This window comes from Xenopus tropicalis, chromosome 2 (assembly GCF_000004195.4).
Source record: "Xenopus tropicalis strain Nigerian chromosome 2, UCB_Xtro_10.0, whole genome shotgun sequence".
In the NCBI taxonomy this organism is placed as follows: Eukaryota; Metazoa; Chordata; class Amphibia; order Anura; family Pipidae; genus Xenopus; species Xenopus tropicalis.
This window is the reverse complement of record NC_030678.2, coordinates 47,191,669-47,215,630: the sequence shown is the minus strand read 5'-3', so window position 1 is coordinate 47,215,630 and position 23,962 is coordinate 47,191,669. Positions and strand designations below refer to the sequence as shown.

General features: G+C 39.5%; 2 protein-coding genes across 7 annotated transcripts; both read left to right on the top strand.

The window, feature by feature from the left end:
• Positions 1-2,152: 2,152 nt before the first annotated feature.
• On the top strand, positions 2,153-11,574 carry prkrip1 (PRKR interacting protein 1). 3 transcript variants are annotated; one of them, XM_018091279.2, is made up of 7 exons: positions 2,153-2,260; positions 4,893-5,075; positions 5,948-6,026; positions 6,484-6,584; positions 8,251-8,336; positions 9,681-9,748; positions 10,878-11,566. In XM_018091279.2, the coding sequence occupies exons 2-7, from the start codon at positions 4,953-4,955 to the stop codon at positions 10,940-10,942; spliced, it is 522 nt and encodes a 173-aa protein (XP_017946768.1). In that variant the 5' UTR covers positions 2,153-2,260; positions 4,893-4,952; the 3' UTR covers positions 10,943-11,566.
• Positions 11,575-14,649: 3,075 nt separating this feature from the next.
• On the top strand, positions 14,650-23,373 carry lyrm9 (LYR motif containing 9). 4 transcript variants are annotated; one of them, XM_012956560.3, is made up of 4 exons: positions 14,650-14,757; positions 19,516-19,654; positions 20,767-20,859; positions 21,841-23,373. In XM_012956560.3, the coding sequence occupies exons 2-4, from the start codon at positions 19,529-19,531 to the stop codon at positions 21,856-21,858; spliced, it is 237 nt and encodes a 78-aa protein (XP_012812014.1). In that variant the 5' UTR covers positions 14,650-14,757; positions 19,516-19,528; the 3' UTR covers positions 21,859-23,373. The 4 variants fall into 4 exon arrangements, with proteins under 4 accessions (XP_012812014.1, XP_012812015.1, XP_031751607.1 ...); XM_012956561.3 differs by having other exon boundaries at positions 14,676-14,935; XM_031895747.1 differs by lacking the exon at positions 14,650-14,757 and adding an exon at positions 16,635-18,489.
• Positions 23,374-23,962: the final 589 nt, after the last annotated feature.

Genomic DNA, 23,962 nt, shown 5'->3' with positions numbered 1-23,962 from the left:
TGCTATAACTGTATAAGCATGTGACATCTAAGAAATAAATATTGGGTAAGAAGTAAATCCCTACTAGTGGCATTAGGTCAACTCTGGAGATATACAAGAATCCAGTTGCACTGATAAATCAAAATGTATCTTCCTAAAAGGGAAGTGGCTTCCCAACCCACAATTTGTTAAAGAGCCCCACACAACAGAAACAACCCTAATATACCTATGACGGTAAAATGTTCCTTCAAATAGTATGAATAAATACCATTGTTATTTGTTTATTTAACTGCAAAACACTTCTCTATTTGCAGCTTACAGACAGCATGCAGGAACTACATAACCCACAATGAATTGCACTGTAATGTCCATTTCTTTATTGACATCGTGTGTGCAGGGACTTGTGGGACTTGCAGGATGAGGGCTGAAGGGAGGCTGAGGACAGTCAACTACTGTTACAAAGTTAAAAAGTCACAAAGTAGTCAGCCAGATCAGCAGGTAACTGTTCCAAACAATATTATTACATTAAAAGACATGAAAAGACTGCATATGTTTTAACTTAATGTATATTGCAAAGTTGTTTGAAATTAGGTTTACTTTTCAAAAATCTCAAGTTGTGTGGGGTGAAGTTCACCTTTAACCTATTCCTAACCAGTAACCTTGCTTTGATCCTATCTGCCGACAAGCTCTCTACTAATCTAAAGATGCCCAATGACTGTGCTAAAGTAATAAAGGTTCCTGTGTGACCCTGACATCAGCAGCTTCTCTATAGATAATTCCAGAAAAGTATAACAACATATGTGATTATTGCTTAGTTAATATACAGGGCAAACCCTTTCCCCAAAGCTTCTTTTTGGGGGAGGGCCAGTAATTTATTTACGGCAGGTTTTATTAATAGCTTTACATTTCATTTTTTTTAACCACAGAATCTGTTTTAGTCTTACATAATGACTAAGTGAAAGTAATAGTAAGCAAGCAAAAAATATATAGCGTAATTAACCAACTACTGAAAATCATAAGAAGATGAGAAGTTAAGTGTCCATTAATTAATGCCACATTGTAGTCATGGTTCCCAAAAGAGCATTAGTGATGTTGGACACTGGTTCTAGGTGGCAGTGGTGTAACTAGATGTTCCTGGGCCACACAGCAATTTCAATTTAGGCTGCCAAAACACTGATAAATGAACCTATTCTACCAAGATGTATTGAAGTAGCTTTTTAATTACAGAGCTGCGGAATATGTTGGAACTTTATAAATACATGTTAATGATATTTATCTATTCCAGAGAATGTGCCAACACTACCGGGGCCCTCTATACCCCTGGGCGCCCATGCAATTGCAGGGTCTGTTTCCTCTGTAGTTACCCCCTGCTGGGTGGATCTGGCTCCAAGAAAACATTGGTCCATTATTGTTTTTATAATACACAAATATATATGTATCCTGCATGAATGCATCTTGAATATCACAAGAGTAGATTGTTCTGGGGCTATGGCTCTTAGAGCTCTCGCACACAGGCGTTTTTTTAATGAGTTTGAAAATGCATGCTGAGTGCATAAAAACAAATATATTGTGTTTATATGCATTTTTAAAAATGCAATTAAGTGTGTGTTTAGTTCCAAACACAAGCTTGTATTCTATAGTCTTTTGACTGCAGGTGGAGCACAGGAAACTTCAGCATGTTATGTCTAAAAAGAACTCCAAAACACAAGCGCACTAAAACACAGCTCTGAATACTTAGCAGAATATAATGGAATCAATTAGCTGATGCATTTTGTTATAGTTGCTGCACCAGGTAAAAGAAGCAGATGGGAGGGCATCTTTACCTTAGAAAAACGCAAGTGGAGAGAGGCTGATGATCAGTGTGCTATTAGCCTGACTGAATTTCACAGATATCAAATTCTATGATATAGCTGATTTACTAAATTGCGCCCATACAATCATACCAGCAACAACCAACTAAATATTTGCTTTCATTTTATAAATTAACTGCGAAGCCAAAATTCACCCAGGAGCGCCCTCTGGGCTTAAACGTGACAGCCAGCAGGAGAGCTACACCTCCCCTATCTCTCCTTGTGGCCTGTGTGTGTTTGAATCTGTGCGGGTATTTGTCCACAATCCCTAACTCTAGCCCTCTGGGCCCGCCCTTCTCAGCAATTCAGCCAATCGGTGAAACCTTCCGCCCTCCTACCAACACTTCCTGTGTGGAGGCATTTCCGTGCGTAGCCTGCGGTGCACAGAGACAGAAAATAAACACCAGAAGTGAGAATAGGTGAGAGAATATGTGAGTGTGGTTAGAGTTCATTGTTAGTCGGACAGCCCGGTGCTCATTCGCCCTTTTCTTTATGCTGCATGCGAAGGCCCCCTCAGTATGTAGCTATATGCATGGTCTTCTCAGCTCTCCGTCTTCTGCAGTATCTCTTCCATTCACTATAAATATAGTTCTTGCAATATCTAGCAACGTGTATGGCGCCCAGTGCAGAATGTATATCCTCTGCAGTGTTATCCAACAGCGTCTTTGGTTTCCTTGTTATTTTCTCCTGAAGTTTGTGTGTAACTTTGGCAGTGACTGTCAGTATTGTAATGCACATATTTAGAGTATATTGTAACACTGGGCTTTGCAAAATCCAGTCCCCTGGTAAATTTGCCCTTTAATCCAATTAGAAAAATAACCAAAACAAAACTTTAAAGGGGTTGTTAACCTTTAACTTGTAGTGTGATGTAGAGAGTAGTATTCTGAGACGATTTGCAATTTGTCTTTATTTTTTATTTGTATTTTTTTAATCACTTGCTAGGGTCCAATTTGCCTTAGTAACCAGGGAGTGGTTTGAATGAAAGACTATAGGGCACATTTACTAATCCATGAATGTCCGAAAAGCGTCCGAACGCGTTTTTTTCATAATGATCGGTATTTTGCGACTTCTTCACGAATTGTCGCAAATTTTTTGAGCTCAATACGAAAAAGTCGCGACAATTCGCGAAAGTCAGAATGGCTATGAAAAAGTCGCGACAATTCACAAAAGTCAGAATGGCTATGAAAAAGTCGCGACAATTCACAAAAGTCAGAATGGCTATGAAAAAGTTGCGACAATTCACAAAAGTCAGAATGGCTATGAAAAAGTCGCGACAATTCACGAAAGTCATAATGGCTATGAAAAAGTTGCGACAATTCACGAAATTTGTAATGGCTATGAAAAAGTCGCGACAATTCGCGCAAGTCGTAACGGCGACGAAAAAATCGCAAAAAATATGACAAAGTCGCAAAATGTTCGTTTTCCAATGCGAATTTTTCTCATTCGGATTCAGATTCGTGGATTAGTAAATCAGCCCCTATGTATAGAAGAGGATCTGAATAGGAAAGTAACATTTAAAAAGTAACAATACTAATAAACTTGTAGCCTCACAGAGGAATAGTTTTTTGGCTGCTGGGGTCAGTGACCCCCATTTGAAAGCTCAAAAGAGTTAGGAGATTAAGATAATAATTCAAAAACTATAACAAATAAATAATAAAGACCAGTTGAAAAGTTGCTTAAAACTGGCCATCCTATAACATACTGAAAGTTAACTTTAAAGTGAATTACCCCTTTATTATATCTCCCTCAGTAATATGAAGGATGCAAATTAAATCTTGCAGTGCCAGAGAATGGCAGAATACATTATAGAGACTATGCGTCAGAGATCTTTAGCTTGTGGCTCTCAACATACCTAGATTCATTTTTGACTTACAGATCTTCACTTAGGAGACTGGAGAAATACCAGTGCTGTTAATGTAGAGCAGTGGACCCCAACCAGTGGCTCATGACTAACCTGTTGCTCACCAACCCCTTGGATGTTGCTCTCAGTGCCCCAAAACCCGGTAGTTATTTTTGAATTCCTGACTTGGGGGCAAGTTTTGGTTGAATAAAAGCAAGATTTACTACCAAATAAAGCCTCCTGTAAACTGATAGTGTGCATAGAGGCTGCCTAATAGCCAATTTTAGCCCCTATTTGGCACCTCCATGAACTTATATGATGCTTGTGTTGCTCTCCAAGTCTTTTTACATTTGACTGTGGCTCACTAGCAAAAAAGGTTGGGGATCCCTGATGTAGAGTATATATTAAAAATGTATTTTATAATAAAGCCTCGATGAGTAACCAACTCTTAGCATGATTAACATCCCCTTTCTGTCTGATAGCTCAGGTTAAATTTAATCTCCCAGATTACATGTCTGGTTCACAGTGTTCCATTGTCTCTCTTAGCCCCCTGGAAGACTAAGGCTTTGCATCTCTCAGCCTGGGGTTTTTTATTCTTTTTTTCTTAGGCATGCAGCGGGAAATTGATTCACTCGATTTAGTTCTAGCTTTTGCCAGTGTAGAGTGAAGTGGACATTGGCTTGGTAATACCTGCTTTTGTCTTTTTGGGCTGCACTCACAAACTGTTCCTGTCGGTGCAGCTATAGAGGTCTGTGTAGGAGAGCAGATCTGCTTCTCTCAACCTGCCAAAAAACCCAGTCTTAGAGAAGTGGAGCCATCACTCTGTGTGACTAAGCCCTAAACCTCCATCACTCTGTGTGACTAAGCTCCTTTCAGACTGACTCCCCAGCAGTCACACAGTATTATGTATCTTTCCCTCCCTCAGTTCTGCCTTTGCCACAGTATTTTTGCAGTGTACATTGGGTTTGAGATGATGCTGGACTATGCCAAGGTAAAGAAATATTGGTTTAATGGGACTCTCACGTCTTGCTGGGAGTACTAGTATCTATGAAACATTCTTCTGATATTAATACTACTTAGTCATACAGAGTTGTGCATATGACTTTGTCTAGATTTAAAATGTGTACTTGTCATTCTCAGAGTCAGGAAGGTAGACAGTTGGTGCTCTTTGCAAAGTTAATATCACCTCTAAACTATTTTCTCTCTCTTCTTCCTTCCTATAGTTGTGATATTTTATTGTTGATCAGTGAACACCAATGTAAAAGGGACAGAAAGGAATAAGAATGGCAGCAGAGACTGGGACAGCAAAGCCAGCCCGGGCAAAGAAAGAGCCTCAGCCACTCGTTATCCCAAAAAATGCAACTGATGAACAAAGGCTGAGACTGGAGAGGTTGATGAGGAACCCTGTAAGATGTTACTAATTGTTTAGGAGGCCATTAAGTCAAAGCCAAGTTTTGGTATGTCACCTGTTTCAAAACTACAGCTTCCAGCACCTCCTCTACTGCCTGTTGTAGTTATGCAATGGTTGGAGTACCAAAGTTTGGTAGATTTGGGAGAATGTTTGCAACTGTAATTAAAATGATACAGATTTTATATGCAATATAAGCTGCATTTCTGGGTCCAAGGACCTTCAGCCTCTGGCAGCATAGCCTTTGTTGACCTGCACCCCACCAAAAACATCAGGCTATACTTTACACTAAAAATACCTTGCATTAATGGACGTTTTTGCTCCACAGTCCATAAACCCCATAAAATAAAGAGCTTACCCCATTCTGGGTTAAGTGCAAATGCAGAGATATGAGAGAGAATGTTATTTTTTTAATGCTACTGCGCATGACCGGCCATCGCCATTTACAGTAATCCGGTCCGCTGATAAAGAGGCTGGGCATGAGCAGAAGCGCTTAACCCTCTGCTGAAATTACACTCAGTTGCCAATCTTTGCATGTCTGTAGAGAAGGGAGGGGTGGGCAACCCCTCTCCTTCAGAGCAAGGGCCCTACCAGTCTGGTAGGACTTTGCAAAAAGTGGACATCCTCTTTAAGCACCTCTTCTAAGTGTCCCATTGCTTCATGACTTTCTATGCCTCTTATCAGCTTTTTCAATCTTCTATCAACCTTTTTAGCACTGGTCATGTAATCTTAGTGTAGAAACAATAATAATTATTAACAATAATAAAAAGTTCAGTTTCTTAGTGGATTTATTAGTTGCTAAGTAAAATAGCAGTAACTAAAAATATGAATTTATTTTTCATCCCCCTTAACATGATTCTACTTTTGTAGGATAAACTTGCTGCAATACCTGAGAGGCCCAAGGAATGGTCTCCGAGATCTGCTCCAGAATTTGTCAGAGATGTCATGGGTAATCATTAACCTAAACTGCATTTGTGGCATATTATGTACCTTGCACTCTTAGGGGGACATAATGCCATAACATATACACTGTGTGGGACATTTTTAAGAGAGACCGAGAAAAGAGATTGAGGAACTAATACTGTTTATGATCATGTGAATTTAGTTTTAAAATGCATTTTGTCGTGCTACATACAAATAACTGAGGGCCTAATTTTAGCACAAGATTTTACTTTAGGCATCAATGAACAGCTTCCCTTAATACAAGTACAGTTTAATACTGATTAGTAGGATATGTTACTATTGTAACATAAGTGATAGTGATGTGTTTGGTGTACCCATCAGTCAGAAGTTTCGCAGAAATGCTTTAACAATATTATTCACATTGTCATTACTACTAAGAGACCCAAATATGGTAATAAGTAAATCTGTTAGGTCTTTGCATTAAAATATTCACTTTTTTTAAGGATCAAGTGCTGGGGCTGGCAGTGGAGAGTTCCATGTATATCGACATCTTCGGCGCAGAGAGTACCAAAGGCAAGAGTTCCTGGATAGGGTGTCCGAAAAGGTTACTGATTCATATGTTATAGTGATTTTATTGTATAATACCACAAATATAGAATATAGAATAATATTGTGTCAGTGAATTCTACTTATCTAAATATAGAAGGAATGTGCTTTAAAAAGTAGTGTTTCAGGCTGATTTTATTGAAAATTTCTTTTCAAAAAACCCCTTTAATCCCACCAATCTGTTCCACTTCCTGCTGCCTCCTTCCCCAGGCTGTGCAGGGGGACCTGGGGCACTCAGCACACTGCACTGTAGGATAGGAACCAGTCAGCAGTTAGGCTGATCTGATAGGGAACTGATCCTGTCTTTGCTTGTGCGACTGCAGGGCTGTGATTGGCTATCCCCCTACTACTGTGCTTCTGGCAAGGACTGTTAGGACACACCCACCCCAACCCCCACCCCCATTTAAAACACAGGCAGGGACATAAGAGGATCTATAGGGAACTCCAATAAAGGGACCATTTTTTACAGATAGTATACATTTTTAGACCTAAGTGAAACCAGCACCGTATGTTATTTATAATTGCCTACAAGGTTAGTTTTTCATGTATCCTATATCTCTCCTTTAAAGGGGTAGTTCAGCTTTATGTTATAGAGTATTTTTTATTATTATGGCTACTTTGCATTAGTTATCTTCCTATTTAGGTCTTCTCCGATTTATATTTCCCATCTGTCATTTAAAGCCCTAACATGTTGCTAGGATGAATTGGACCCTAGCAACCAGAGAGCTACTGAAATTCTAAACTAGAGAACTACTGAACAAAAAAAGCAAAAAAGCTAACGATGTCGCCAAGCAAGCGGATCTTCACCCGATATCCCCACCTACGGGTGGGCGATATCGGGTAGCAAGGGACTTAAAAAAAAAATAATCCGATCGTTTGGCCCCTGGGCCAAATGATCGGATTACATTTGAGCTTATGGGGCAGTCGGTTCGGGGACCGCATCAACGAGCCGATGCGGTCCCCGATCCGACCGGATTTTCTAACCTGGCCGATCGAGATCTGGCCAATTTGAGGCCAGATATCGGTCGGCCAGGCAGCTCTGTTCTGCCCATACAGGTGCACTCTATTTAGTCATTAGCACTCATCAGGCAATGTCTATGGGCAACTGCTGCACTCAGACCAAAGGGGGCTGAATAATTACGCACACCCCACTTTGCAGTTATTTATTTGTAAAAAATGTTTGGAATCATGTATGATTTTCATTCCACTTCTCACGTGTACACCACTTTGTATTGGTCTTTCACGTGGAATTCCAATAAAATTGATTCATGTTTGTGGCTGTAATGTGACAAAATGTGGAAAAGTTCAAGGGGGCCGAATACTTTTGCAAGCCACTGTATATATAATACACCTTATATAGTTTTGGTGTACCCTGTTATTTCACTACAGTTCTGCCCCACTAGGCATACAGTACATCCTAGAAACAGGTGTCTGTATGAAAAGCATTCACGTCTCACAGACAGTCCATAGAAGAAACCCTCTGGCTAAATTTTGTGCCTCATCATATATAGTTTCTGTGTTGCTGATTGGGAACCCACAGGACTTTAGAGGTCTTTCATGTGGCCCCTGACTAGTCAAATGGGCTCAATTTCATGTTGGTTGTACAGTGCTTTTTGGTTGAATCACCTATAACTCTTTAACAACAAGTCGTTATACTATTGCAGCATAACTTAGATGACGATTTTCAAAGAAAATTAATGGAGAACAAAAAGTTAGAAGAAGAAAAAACTGCAAAACGCAGATTGAAAAGGTAATTATATTTTTCGTGCTAACTGATTGTACTAAAACTAGTAAAGGTTTTATATGTCCCGGGGAGGAATAAAATTAACATTGTGCCAAGTAGTGTAGTCCTGGCAGTTAAAACTGTCACTGGATTAATTGTACTAATTCCCTCACTTGGTAAAAGCCATTCATTACCTTCTTGAAGTTATCTAATATATCTGCCAGCACAACTGATTCAGGGAGAGAATTCCACAACAATATCAATCACAATAAAATAATCTTTTAAAAATTAATTTTTAGGGGAACTAAAACCTCTTACCAAATGAGACTTACCCTGTTTGTTAGAGGGAATATGCCTTATGTTCTACTTGTTTTGAATCTTAACTCCTGTTTTGTCCTGTTCTTCTGTATCCTTCAGTGTAAATTGTGTGTTCATCTTGCTTTTACTTTAACAGTCCTGTGCTAATATAGATATATGCATGGCACTGCACACCAAACCCTATAGCCTTGGATCTATCAATGGTTCATATATTTATATATGTTTCAGTTCATATGTTAAGAAGTTAATAGAGCTGCTGTACATTAGTTCCATCGCAGCTAACAACTAACAATTTAATAGAATTAAACTGCCTTACCATGGAATAATTAGCACCATCCATTACAGTTCTACCAATGATAACTTTGTCTAAAGCTTTGAATTCTGCATAAAGTAGTGGGGCAAATTACTAAGGTGAGCTGAAGCAAACAAAACTATTTCAGCAGAATTAAGTATAATAGAACACAAAATTAAAGTACAGTTTCGGGATCCCTTATCCGGAAACCCGTTATCCAGAAAGGTCCGAATTACGGAAAGGCCATCTCCCATAGACTCTATTATAAGCAAGTCATTTTAATTTTATAAAATGATTACCTTTTTCTCTGTAATTATAAAACAGAACCTTATACTTGATCCCAACTAAGATATAATTAATCCTTATTGGAGGCAAAACAAGCCTATTGGGTTTATTCAATATTTAAATGATTTTTAGCAGATTTACATTATGGAGATCCAAATTATAGAAAGATCCCTTATCTGCAAAACCCCAGGTCCCGAGCATTCTGGATGACAGGTCCCATACCTGTATTAGAATTTGTTGAGTTGCATAGGAAGTGTTTGATTTACTTGTGAGAAAGGTATAGTATCTATGTACTTGAGAAGGAAGTGTGTATGTGGATATTTATTATTAAAAGGGACCCATTATGTATTGCTTTAAGTTTTGTTGCATCCATAAACGTGGTTGTTTGTTTTATTCATTATTTAGGGCTATAGATGGTAAAATCATGCATACAGAATTTGTTTTCTGCATTGATAAGCTTTATTTCTATTTTGCAGACAAAAGTTAAAAGAAAAGAAAAAAATGGCTAAAATGGCTAAAAAAGAAGAGAAAAAAGAAGAAATAGGTATGTAAAATTACATAACCAGATATGTTTTGTGCTGAAAAATGAATACTATATAACCAGATATGTGTGCCATGTTCCCAAGTGACAATGTGACATGTTGGGACAATGATCGTACTGCTGAACCCAGGTGTCCAGCTTAGTGTGGAAAACTTTAATAAATGAGATAAGCGATGGGATTGTTTATCTCCTCACTTTACCACCAGAACCTAGCAGCAATTGACAAGCAGCACACAGGACCATTTTTATGTAGCTCAAAAAGCAGCATTACAGTCCCATAGATGACCATTACAGCAATTGCTTGAAATGTTCTTATAGTAGCATTAATCGTGTGAAAGTTGCCTGAAAAAACATCCATATGGTTTTTTTAAATAATGTTGCCAATAACCTAAACTCCAGTGAATGCAGCTACAAAAACTGTCTGTGGTGTCCCTTAGATTCCAAAGCCACTATGTTGGTTGCCTTGCTGTATCTGAATACTAGGTAATTTCAACTGGGGGCTTTGCCCATGGGGCAATTGCATAAGATAGTCCAAGCTTTCCTGGTGGAGGTGGGGTGGCACACAGAAATGCAGATTTCTGAGGAAGAAAAAAATACATGTTGCCATTGCTTACGCCTCCCAATACAATTTAATGAGATTATTCTCATGACAAAATCAGTCTTTGTTACTCTCTATATATCACAGTTAGGGATCAAGAGGCTTAATAGAATAAATCTCATTCTAACTGGCCTGACTAAGCTCATGCAGCCGCTTTATTAGGCTTCCCTAAGATCCCAAGCCCCAAAATTTGGAAACCATTTTTGCAGACTAAAATGGAAAAGCATTTTTTGTGTATGACCACAAGATGGTGTAGTTCCATCTGGATCAAGAATGTTTGTGGCGGCCACCCCTCACTATGATGAAGTACATTTCCAGCTTTTTTGGAGGATTTTAACAGCTTGTGAGATTTACATTGGACATTGTGTTGCAATAAATAATATAATGAAATAATTGAGAAAAAAACTTGTATCTTTTGAGGCTGACCTAGATTAGATAAAGATGATATAGGTATGTATGTGTGGTCATTGTTAAAAAAATAAATCCACAGGATCTGATAGAATGATACTAAATTCTGTTCTTTTTACATTTTAGAAAAACACGTGGAACTCGACAATTCTCCAGAATCCAGTGATAAATCAGATTTAGAAGACCAATGACTACAATGTAGAACTATGTTTTCTTTAGCTTCAGCAGCATGTACTTTATCTTTACTAGAATAAAGCTTTATTTTTATATATGTTCATATCTAGTGTCATCAGGGTTATGCTGACTACTTGTTTTAGAATCTGAGCAGAACATGGAACAGTGCATTTGTTTTATTTACTTATGGGGCTTGGTGAGAGCAAAGGATGGATAGAGTCATGAAACTATTGAGTTTACTCTTGACTAAGCTGTGTCTGATTATTCTCAGGAGATGTATACTCTTTCTTAAAATCATTTTTTTTCTTATTAATAAAATCATTTTTTTTAATAAGAAAGACTTACAAGAATTGCATCCTGCATGTTCTTTCCATTAACGTTTTTTTTACGATAAAATGTCAACATTGTAGCCTCACAGCAACAGATTTTTGGTTTCTGGGGTCAGTGACCCCCCATTTAAAAACTGTAAAGAGTTGAAAGAAGATGCCAAATAATTCAAAAACAATAAAAAAAAATGAAGGCTAAGAATTGCTCGTTCTATAACATAGTAAAAGTTAATTTGAATGTGAACTACCCCTTTTATGTATTTTGCAATTTACTGAGTACTATAACCACATGCTATGGAGTAATAAAAAATAATCTTTTTTTATCATCTGCACACGTGCATACAATCTACTATCACTTCATATATTAAAGGACCAGTAATGCCATGAAGTGATTTTTATTTTTTTACATTTAGGGCTGTGACACACGGGGAGATTAGTCGCCACGTGACTAATCTCCCGAAATGCCATCCCACCGGCTAGAATGTAAATCGCCAGTGGGATGGCATACGCGGTGCAGCAATTTGCGGAAGTTGCCTTGTGAGGAAACTTCCGTGCGCTGCGTATGCCATCCCACCGGCGATTTAGATTCTAGCCGGTGGGATGTTATTTCGGGGAGATTTGTAATCTCCCCGTCTGTCACAGCCTTTAAAGTTTGTATATGTTCTGCCAATACCTACAAATAAACTATGTCCTGCCAACTAATGCCATTTTTTTTTTCCTATGGTTTTTCATTTTATAGTTCTGTGAAGAGCCATGAATGCAACTGACTCCTGTTTATCTCTCGTTTTAAGAATGAAACCCATTGTATTCCACCCAATTTATCTGTTATCTTCTGTGTAAAGGTGGCCATACACGTTAAGGGCAAGACCCCATGGAGCAACTTACTCGCCCGCGATAGATCGCTGCTATCGCGGGCGAGTAAGTTGCTCTATAGAAGTCGCCGGTGGAAAGCCCTTTGCCTCACTTTGGTTTCCGAATTTGTGCAAAGTTTCCTCCTGTAGGCAACTTTGCACGACTTCGGAAAAAGAAGCAATGCGAACCTGAGGTTGGCAATATCAGGCTAATTTGGCCAAATGATTGATTACAACTGGTATAGGAGCCATCGGACCGAGGACACAACAGTGAGCCAATGCAGTCCCCGATCTGACCTGCCCGATTGACACCTGACCGATTTTTGGCCAGATATAGATCGGGGAGGCCCGTTAGGGGACCCCATACACAAACAGATAAGCTTCCGAATCAGTCTAAAGGAATCGAATCCGGCGGCTTACGCATTAATAAGTACAGCTTCTGCCTCTGCTCAGCTACACAAAGCAGAGCCTAGCAGGGATTGGGCTGAAAACATGAAAGCAGACATTTCCTGGCTGATGCCTGCTTTGTGTAGCTGAGTGGAAGCACAAGCTGTACTTGTCAGTGCATTTTTAATGAGGTGCGTAAGGGAGCGAATCTGCTTCTCTAAGCCTGCAAAAAAAAGTGAAGAGAAGCCTAAAAATGCTTTCCCATCGACAATAATGTAAATTGCCAGCGGGAAGGCATATGCGTCTTTGTTTTTGCAAAGTTGCCTCATGAGGAGATTTTAAATTACTTAAAAAAAAAACGAAATGACGTGTATGTTTTCTCACCACCATTTACATAAATTACTGGTGGGAAAAACATATTCATCACTTTGTTTTTCAGGAGTTTAGTCACCTGCAATAGAGCAGATTTATCACAGGTGACTAATCTCCATGTGCCATAGTCCTAAAAGAGTGCAACTGACCTGGATCATAAAAGGTGAACTTCCAATGTAATGCAAAAATTTTACCCTAGAATACACTCCCCAGTACATGTACTATACACTTCATAGCACAGTTTATAATCTCTAAATATATGGTGCACAGACAAGGGACCTGCGGGACGCATCACACAGGTCCCTTGCTAGAATCTTTGCTTTCAGTCTCTCTTACTACCTACCAGATATTTTATCCCTCCAGCTCTGATCAACCAAAATACCATAGAAAAAATGGGAAGAGGAAATGAACTCATTTGGGGATTTAGAGAATCATTCTGTTTCCTGGCTGCAATTGAGGTTTGCCAAGTGTCAAGTTTTGAAGTTGACAGACTGCTTTTTATATAGGCTTGCCGGTTATTGTACAGCACTGCAAAATATTTGGCACTTTATAATAACTGCCTATCTGGGTTTCAGAGTTCTGAAATGTTAAAAAACTTACAATAGAGTCCCAAAATGTGCCAATTGCCCACCCCCTTATTTCACTGGTGTGCCCTTAAACTTCATCACCTGCCTGACGTCACTTTCAGGGATGCCTTGAATCCAGGATTCGGTTTGGCATTCAGTCAGGATTCAGCCTTTTTCAGCAGGGTTCGTATTCAGCCAAATCCATGGTCCTGGCCGAACCAAATCCTAATTAACATATGATAATTAGGATCTGGAAGGGTTAATGGCGACGCATAAACACGGAAGTGTAAAACCATTTAACCCGTACAAATCCTAAATGAGCATATGCTAATTTGGGCTCCGTTCGGTCGAATCACTTAACATGGTTTTGGGGGTTCGGTGCATCCCTACTTTTGGGCCAGACAACAGTGCAAAGGCTCTACTACAATTAATTAAAGTAGTCTGTGATTTTAACTAATTTCAGATTTTTCAAAATAAATTCAGATTTTTCGAAATTTGACATGGGTATAGTGATCACCACAAAGGAGGTGAGTAGTATTTATGCATAATAAACGCCCCACAGTTTTGTGCTGTTATGCTTTTTAATATGTTTCTATATAAATAGTTTGCTGTATATTATAAGTTCTTTTGCATAGATTTATAAACAAACTTACCATTACACAGAAGCAGACATGATTTTTTAAAACTTAGAACATGAATGGTTCTATGGACTTGGTGTCGAACCCACCACAACTGCTATTAGCTACTCCACTAGTTTTTAGTTATTTTTGGTGTGGTTGTTATATTGAATGCCTGCAATGCCTCCACTGTACTTCATTATTATTTTTCATATTGCTAAATTATTCCCTTTACTTTACAAGAGTGGTTTCATAGCACAACACCATCAAATAGAGCCAAGCTGTTGCACACTATGGAACATATCACCCCTGATATTGCCCGTAGCAACCAATCAGCAATTACAATTGAACGATTATTTACAAGTTAGAAAACAAAAGCGAAGATCTGATTGGTTGGTATGGCAACATCATTGGTAATGCTTACACACTGTACTGTATATGCCATATGAGAATATTGAGCTATTGCTATGTTCCAGCACATTAGAGCCCAGGTAAGATCACTTGTCCTTAGACAATATAACGCTACAGGCATTTTATTACCGACAGGAAAAGGGGCTGCGCAATAGGGCGGGACGGAGGCTGCAGTAATGGGAGTGGCAGTGATTGGCAGAGCGGCAAAAGGGGCGGGAGTGAATGGGTGCAGAGTTAGGGATTGTCTGCAAATCATCTCGATGTTTGCCGAATAGGCTAATCCGGATATCGTTGGACATATGGTAACTTTGTGCGCACTCCCAATGGTAGATTCCGGGGTGTACGGTAAAGTGGCAGTGGCTGGCGGGCTTGTAACTCTGTGCGGCCGCTGACTGAATATCGCCTGTATGTGTCCCGGGAGGGAAACCTATAAGGCTGGGGTGCCGGGAGTTGTTTAGCAGCACTTGTCAGATCGCTCCCGTATGTACCGGTAGTGTGTAGCTCTGAGAAACTCAGCGTCTCGCATTCTGTGCCACTCGCTATATACAAACCCTGTCATGGCTCTGTGTAGCTTTGCTGTATGGCTACTGGCAATCCCACAGCTCTACCTCTACTCCCACCATCCTCTGTGCCGAATTGTACTCACGGCAGCGCAGTCTGGCCAAAAGCCGAACATCAGGCTCTGCCCCTTACTGAGCTCGCTTGGTGCCATTTTCCTGCCATTACAAGTGTGCTTTAGGCTCAGACAATTGTTTGAAACTGGGGTAGTCAGTATTTTTGTGTGACAGTCACCATACAGTTGCTTCTGGTATGAATGGGGGACAAAGTGTTGGGTGACAAAACTCCCTGATTTTTACTATGTGCCACTGCCCTTAGGCAAAACAGCAATGAGCAGGGAAGGAAACAACTAAGGGCTCACCCCGGCGAAAATGTAAATCGTACCGCCATGTATGCCATCCCACCGGCGATTTACATTTTCGCCGGGGGGTGGCAATCCGGGGAGATTAGTCGCCCGCGAACAGGGAGATTTGTCACTGGCGACTAATCTCCCCGTGTGCCAGAGCCTTAAAGGGCTGTTAAGGTGGCCATACGCTGGCAGATGTAAGCTGCTGATTCAGGCCATTCAGAACAATTAGCCGATTATCTGCCCATGCCAGGGGCCCTCCGACTGGCTTACCTGACGGACATCTAAGCAAAACATGTCCAGGTCGGCTGCTCCCACACCAAAAAGCCAGACTTCTGGTGTTTGATAATATTGACAGTTGGGCTAATGTATCTCTGAAAATATAGCGATCTGATGATATTAGAAAACTAAAGGCTGTGGGAATGGTACCATGTAAATGTAAAAGTTTTCCAGTATTAATTTAACCTTGTTATTTCCATTCATCGCCTATTGTGGCCATTGTAGCTAAAATAGCTGGACAGCTCTGCAGTTACAGGTATGGGACCTATTATCCAGAATGCTCGGGACCTGGGGTTTTCCGGATAAGGGGTCTTTCCGTAATTTGGAACTTTATATTTTAAGTCTATTAAAAAATAATTTAAACATTAAATAAACCCAATAGGATTGTTTTGCTAGAAGAAAGATCAATGATATCATAGTTGGGATCAAGTACAAGGTACAGTTTTATTATTACAGAGAAAAAGGGAATCTTTTTTAAATATGTGAATTATTTGATTAAAATGGAGTCTATGGGAGATGACCTTCCCGTAATTTGGAACTTTCTGGATAACGGGTTTCCGGATAACAGGTCCCATACCTATAGTAGGCAGTATATACCTTTTTTCTTTTAGTTCACTGAATAGGGCTTGTGCTGAACATATCTTTTTGTCTATTGTAGCAAAATCTACTTTCTAAAGGTGGCCATACACGCACCGATAATATCGTACGAAACCTCGTTTCGTACGATATTCGGTGCGTGTATGGTATGTCGGCGAGTCGGCAGGAAGCTGCTGATATCGGCCGACTCGCCGATCGGACCAGTTTGAAAATTTTGATCGGGCGCCATAGAAGGCGCCTGACCAAAATCTCCCTTCAGTGCTGAATCGGCAGAAGGAGGTAGAAATCCTATTGTTTCTACCTCCTTACCTGCCGATTCAGCCCTGAATGGTGTGTGGCGTATCTGACGATGTTTCGTGCGACTGATGGTCACACGAAACATCGTCAGATCGCCACGCGTATGGCCAGCTTTACTCATACGAACACAAAACAAATTAAAAGTCCACTGTCATGCCTCTGTATAAACAAACCCCTCTCCCTTCTTATAGTTTCAGCCTATTGATATGTAAAATAAGAGCAGCTCATTAAACAGTGGACTTTTGATTTATTTTGATGCTTGTACTAGTCCAGAAGTAGAATTTTAGATTTTTTTTCTGTTAAGTGCAGAAAATAACAAAAGCTTAAAATTATTAAGCCAGCACAACTGGGCAATTCAGCAGGGGGAAGTCCTGAGGCAAATCTCACTTGTGTAGTCGAGGGGGTTACGTTCATCAGCCTGCTATGGCAGGTACTTTACTTTCACCAGTAGAAACAGAAACCTTAATAATTTCTGAATCATGATTAATTAGGGTGATGACTTAGATTAACATCACATTAAAAATATGATGGGAGTTAGTTAATTTAAATCTGACAGGAATTAATACCTCAACATTAATTTTATGCTGAAATAGCACCCAGGAATACTGAGGCTCGACTCCTATTAAATGTTAATGAGCATCCCTAATGAGCATATCATTTTAATGGGCAAAGATGTTAAAGGGAAAATGTCATGGCATAATTTCACTCTGCTTTATAATCCCATTTAGTTTTTGCACCAGATTTCTGTTCTAAAATATATGGTTTTCAAAACATTTTCTCTGTGTTTAGTTAGGTTTGATGTATGTCCCAAGCCATTCCCACAGTGGAAGTGAATACTGCAGGCTCTACTGTTTAGCCCATGGCACAAGGAGCACTGCGTTTTTTACCCTTCAAAGAAATGCCCTGAAGCCTTTCCTTTACTTGAATGGAACCTGCCTGACACTAGAAGTACAAATGCTTGTGTGGGGCTTAAAAAAGTTTTAATTGCTGGTGAGAGTCAAAATGTTTGGCATGATACCCTGATACTGATACCCTGAGCCAGTGCTCCTTGTTAGCAGAAAACTGGACAGGCCTGGAGTATTTCTGAAGAATCTTTTTCGGCCCAATCTTTTTCCTCTTCTGTCTTGTTTTCTTTGAGTGTGGGCAGGTGCATGTACAGTAGAGTGAAAAAGCTGGCGTTTTAAGTCCAAGTCAGTGACTAGCCCTTCCTTCTCCTTTAAAGGAGAACTACACCCCCTGCTATAAAAGCCCCCTTAGCTGCAAATTTTTTGTGTCAACAGTGAAATTTGCCCATTGTTGAATTGTTTGCAGGGCCAAGAAGGTAGTTTTCCTAGCTTCACTTGATGATATTGCTTAAAAAGGATGTTTTTGTTGATATATCTTTTAAAAATCTTAACGTGTATGGCCAGCATAAGGCTTATGTATTATAATAAATAATGTACACTGTGTTGTAAAATACGAGAATATTGAAAAGTCACCTTGGAGTTTCATGCCCTATATAAAATCACTTGGCCTTTGGCCTTAAGCTTTTATATGGTCATGTAACTCCTCGTGACTTATAATATCCTTACATTTTCCAATAGGGGGTACTTTATTCACTATATCATCACTTTTGTGAATTCCATCCCGAATCTACGGTGCCGACAGCCAGGTACTAGACAGCCAGCACCATAATAAATGAATCGCAGCGAACAATATATATGTGCTCATTCTGAAACATTCCCAAATCCAGGAGGATTTAATATATCTAAGGCACAAGAAAACCATTTTACAGTGGAGGTGCCAAAATGTTAGGCACCCCCGCAACCAATGACAGAAAATTGCTAAGTTTTTTCCCCAGGAGAAGTCTGCACTGGGCCATGGAAAAACTGTCTAAGCGATGGCGCAGATTCACATTCCTGCTGGCACAGTAGATTTTAATTGCAAAGTCCCAAGACCAAGTGCAGAGGAATAGAAGGTAAGTAAAGGCCAGCACAGCACAGTTTTCCCACAGGCCGGTGCAGTTTTTTTCCCAAAAATGGTGTTATTTATTTCATTGGAAGGAACCTAACAGTTAAGCAGCACCCCAGTGAAATAGAGTTGTCTTGTCTTTTAATAGAAATTGTCTTTTTGATAAATAGCTGGCTAAACTGTAATGGATATTTAATGAATGTTTAGCAAACAGTCTAATTTTTCCTGTTTGTTTGTTGCTATTTTTAAGGTATATAATGGTTTATTTGTAAACTCCTTATACTAATTTTGTTTCGGCTGTAGACTCTCTCATCCCACTCCTCACTAACTGATTTCCCAGTCTAGCAAGCTGATTTCAGTCCTTAATGTGCCATAGCAACTGCCATACACCTAGAAATTATTATAACCAGTGGCACCTGAGACTATTTTGATGCCTTAGGAAGTAGAGCCATCCAAGCAACTCCAGCCTGTCTTCTTTCACGTGGCTGAGATCACTAGTGTATAGTGCACTTGTTGCACTCTTCTACACAAAAACCTACACCAATCAGCTTACTAGTACAGTTGGTATGATTGAATTGTTATTTCTGTGACTGCACTGGGCAGATAATCTGCTAAGTAGTACTTGGGCTGATCAGTCTACCCAGTTGCCATCATTCGTTTCATTCCTTTAGTTTCCCTCCTCCAGAAGTAAGACTTAGATGGGCTTATGTAATGAAACTGGCAGAGTTTGGTAAAGGTCTAGTTACGTATATCATCACTGCATATTGTAAATAAGTACTCTTTTGTAAGGTTGGTGGAGCTGGTGCTGTCAGTGTTGGATTTACATCAGGGCAATTCTGGCAGTGGCCGAGAGGGCAGGAGGTGCTGGGGTTGAGCAGGTGGCAGGGCACCTCTGCTGTCAGGCATTTCCAACTCAGTGAGAGGTGTTGGTGTGATTTTGGATGCACATCTTGCACTTTCATGAATGTCAAAGTTTTTTTCTGCATACATAATAGAACTGTAATTAGTCACTATGCCTTTTCTTTACATTTAGATCCAATGTAAAAATGCCACCTTTGCCTGGTGCTGAGCTGGTACATAACCCTTTGCAACTCTACAGATATCTCCTCCGTTGCTGCAAGCTACTCCCTACTGAAAGCCTTCAGCACTATTACAGACATTCAGTGAAGCAGGTATTGGCCCATACAGATCACATTAATACACACATGTAAGTTGTTACATTATTCCTTTATTATCAAAGCTTATTTTGTGTTTGTTTTCATACACTGTAGAAATGAATATGTTCTCTTTTAAAACAAAACTACATTTAGGTGTAACATATGGCCAATAGGCAGGGCTGATATGCTCTGCCTATCATTTAATTTTAATTTTGTTTAAATGTTTATTTGAAGAGATACTTGGGGAGAAATAAAGTGAACTGCTGACCAGCAGACATTTAAACATTTTTATTTGTTTATTGAACTTCCTTTGCTTCATTGTATAATGTTTATTACAAACAGCTGGGAAGGTTTAATGGGAACGTAAAACTAAACATTTTCTATCTAATTAAATAAAACTTTCTAAGTAACTTTCCCATATATAATAGTAAGCAGTATTCTTCTGTTCCAATTAAGGATCTCCCCAAAACACTGCCATTTAGTGTGTATGTATATATATATATATATATATATATATATATATATATATATACCAAAGTGCATAACTTTGCACTTTTCAACATTGAACCTCATTTTCCAGTTTGCTGCCCAGTTTTCTAACTTTGTCAAATCGCTCTGCAAAGCGGCAGCATCCTGCATGGAACTTATAGTTTTGCACAATTTTATGTAATCAGCAAAAATCAAAACAGTACTCTCTATGCCCACCTCCAGGTCATTAATAAACAAGTTAAAAAGCAAAGGACCAAGGACTGACCCCTGCGGTACTCCACTAACAACACTGGTCCAATTAGAATATGTTCCATTTACCACCACCCTTTGTGATCTACCCTTCAGCCAGTTCTCTATCCAAGTACAAATGTTATGTTCCTGGTCAATAGACCTACATTTTTTGTGCGGTATTGTATCAAATGCTTTAGCAAAGCCCAGATAGATGACTTCCACTGCCATCCCAGAGTTTTAAACAAAAATGCAGAACACAGTTCTTCTCTAGCCAAGGCAGTTCTGTTAAACAGTTGGCTTCTGCTACATTGTATTAAGTCAGAGCTACCGGAACAGAGAAAAGCAAGATAGGCCAAGCTGTAATATTTGCTAAATCATGTCAGTTTAATGTGCTCATGTGCCATTAGAGTTTTCGAGTCCATGCAGATGAAGATGATCCTGAACGGATACAGCAGATTATTAAGAGGGCCATAGAAGATGCTGACTGGGTGCTAAATAAAGTAAGTTTCACATTCACACTAAGTTAATAAGTTTATAAGCTGTAAAATCAAATATTTTCCTTTTCATACAGTAGTGTGATGTGGAGCCCCTTGAGTAATGGATTAAGTTGGACCTCCCTTGTGGTGAAAGTATTCAGAAAATATTAAACCTTTCTATGGTGCTGGGATAAACAAGCTTGAGCATTAGAAGCAACTCTGTGTCAGTCACACTTAAGACAGAGCAGAATGCAGAGAGTGGTGGAAAAATAGAGAGGGATGAATTGGAGAGAGAGATGGAAAGTACAAGAATAATAATCATGTATGCAACATGGGAATAAATAAAATGGAGGACATGGAAGCAATGAGATGGTGTATACACTTCTCCAAACTACTCTATGTCCCATCTGAATATCTGAATATACCTGTACATTAAATAGTGAAATGTAAGAGCTTACAACTGATGTAGTAACCACTGTTAGCACAAGAATACGAAGAACAAATATATTCCCATTTTAATGCACATTAAACCTTGTTTTGACCTAATGTCTGCCATCTCTGTTCAGTGGTGGCATTCTTAAGGTGGCCATTCAAGCCGTCAAATCAGCCACATATAGATCAGACAGATTTAAAAATCCTGTTGGAGCAATAACTCAAGGTGGGCATATCACTAAAATGTCTGCTTATTTGCTGACCTTGTCAAAAGAGCAGATTTTTAAATGTTCTGGCAGCTTTACTGGTTTATTTCAAAAGTGGAAGTGGTTTCAGGCAAATTCACTGGGGAGAGGCAATATCTTAGGCACCCCCTCAGTAAATTTTACCCTGCTGAGCATGCACAAGGTTAAATTTGAACTAAGGATTTCTGAGAAAGGAGTCTAAGGGGGTGGCTAACATACTGCCCCCCCCCCCCCCCGTGAATTCTGATTTCCATGTCATTTAAATCAATTTGTGTATAAATCAACCAATTTAGTATTTTATACACCATTTTCTATCCTTACTGTTTAGTACAAGAAAGAAAGCTGAGCTCCTGGAGTGTGCTACTGAAAGTTATAGGACTTGGTCTTGCTGTGGCGGAGTGTTCCACTGGCATGAAGAGAATTGAACCAGAAGGAGATGGCTGGCTTGTGTAACTTTTTGTGCCATTCTTGCACCTTTTTTTATCACAAATAAAAGAAAAATGGACACTGTGCATTGACAGACCAAACAGAAAAATAACAAATTGTCCATTGCTTTGTTACATGGTCATTCACTCAAGGCTTGTGACCGTTTTACCATCTATTTACGTTGCTTGTACAGCATAAGCATTTGCTGGTCTGTTTGTAGTTTCGAAAAACACAGCAATGATTATACAGTATTTTTAAATAGACACACTTTGTCCTGATGTCATAACCTATACCCAGTTAACTGCTTGCATTCAGCAGCTGGGCATAGTAAGAGAATATTAGAATGTGTGTATCCTATCAGGAGTACAGGATAATGCATGGTAATGTATAAAGTTTCTGATCTACAGTCTGCTCACAACAAAGGCCAAAGCTGTAATAGAGAGAGGAGGTAATAAAAATGGTAGCATATAATGGAATGAATGTAATTTAATGCACATGTATCAAGAACATTTATATTGCAGTAAGTGAAGGTAGGGCTTACAGAATGGGGTGATGTAGGAAGGAATATTATATAGAACACAAACCCACTTGAGAAACTTTTCTATACAAACAGAGTTCCACTAGCATGTTATGATAGATGTAACACTACTGGTTAAAAAGTGACCACAACTTGTGCCCAGTTTGCTAAAAAATCCATCCAATTCATTTACTGCACCAACTATAATGTGCTGCATTTGTAAATGTCCTAGAAAGTTATTCAGTGAAATTATTATTACATTGATTTATAAAGCACCCTCATATTCTGCACTGCTGTACACAAGCAACACAGACATGCTATTCCCAACAGCCCCCTGTCTTCTGCATTGTATAACATATTGTGATTAAAGCCTCTGGGGGTCATTTATAAACACTGGACAAATTTGCTTTTGGGCAGTTGCCCATGGCAACCCAATCAGATGTTTAATTTTATTATTCTACTTGCAGCTGACTCAAAAAAGCTAATAACTGATTGGTTACTATGGGTAACTGCCCAGGTGCAGTTTTGCCTAGTGTTTATAAATAAGCTCACTGTCACTAAAGGTCGCCATACACAGGCAGATTTAAGCTGCCGATTCAAGCTGCCTGATTTTCCCATTGCATTGGGGACTGCATTGGCTCAGTGATGTGGTCCTTGGTCCGACATCGTCTGTGCCTGGGGCCCTAGGGGACCAAACAATTACCCCAATATCGCCCATCTTACCAAACAAGCAAATCTTACCATGGATGGCCCCTTTAATACCCAGAGTTAAACATTCAGTTAGAGCACAGGAGTACAGACTAATTTAAATGACCAGTAGATGGCACTGAGAACATATTGTTCTGCAAATCCTCAGTTATTATTATTACATGTTTATAAATGTTGTATTATGTGTAGAATATTAAATTATCAGCAAAGTGTAAATCTTAAATTATTACTAGGAACTGCAAATTTCATCTCTTTAATGTAAAATGTTATTAGGGCCACACTGACACCCAGTGGCAAAACTTTGCATCTCCAGGTCCCCCACCAAACAATTTTTCTGGGCTCCAGCAACCCTGCAGTGGTGGTGAGCCCATGGGTGTAGTTGGGCAGCGGGGAATGAAAGGTTCCCAATCTAACCAGACCCTCTTGCACTGGACTTCACTGCAGCCAATGGATATATATATATTGTTACACCACTTCTTGGGGAAAGGAAATATCAAGCCAAGGCCGCAAGGGCCTTCAAAATCCTGACCACTGAGCTACAGATGATGGGCTACTTATTTGTGTCACTTTTCCCTGGTACAGGTATGGGACCTGTTATCCAGAATCCATGTGACCAGGGGTTTTCTGGATAACGGGTATTTCCATAATTTGGATCACTGTACCTTAAATAATTTTAACATATAAACCCAATTAAATATTTGGGCTCCAGTCCTTAAGAAGGATATTAATGAGCTGGAGAGAGTGCAGAGACTGCAACTAAACTGGTAAAGGGGATGGAAGATTTAAGCTATGAGGTTAG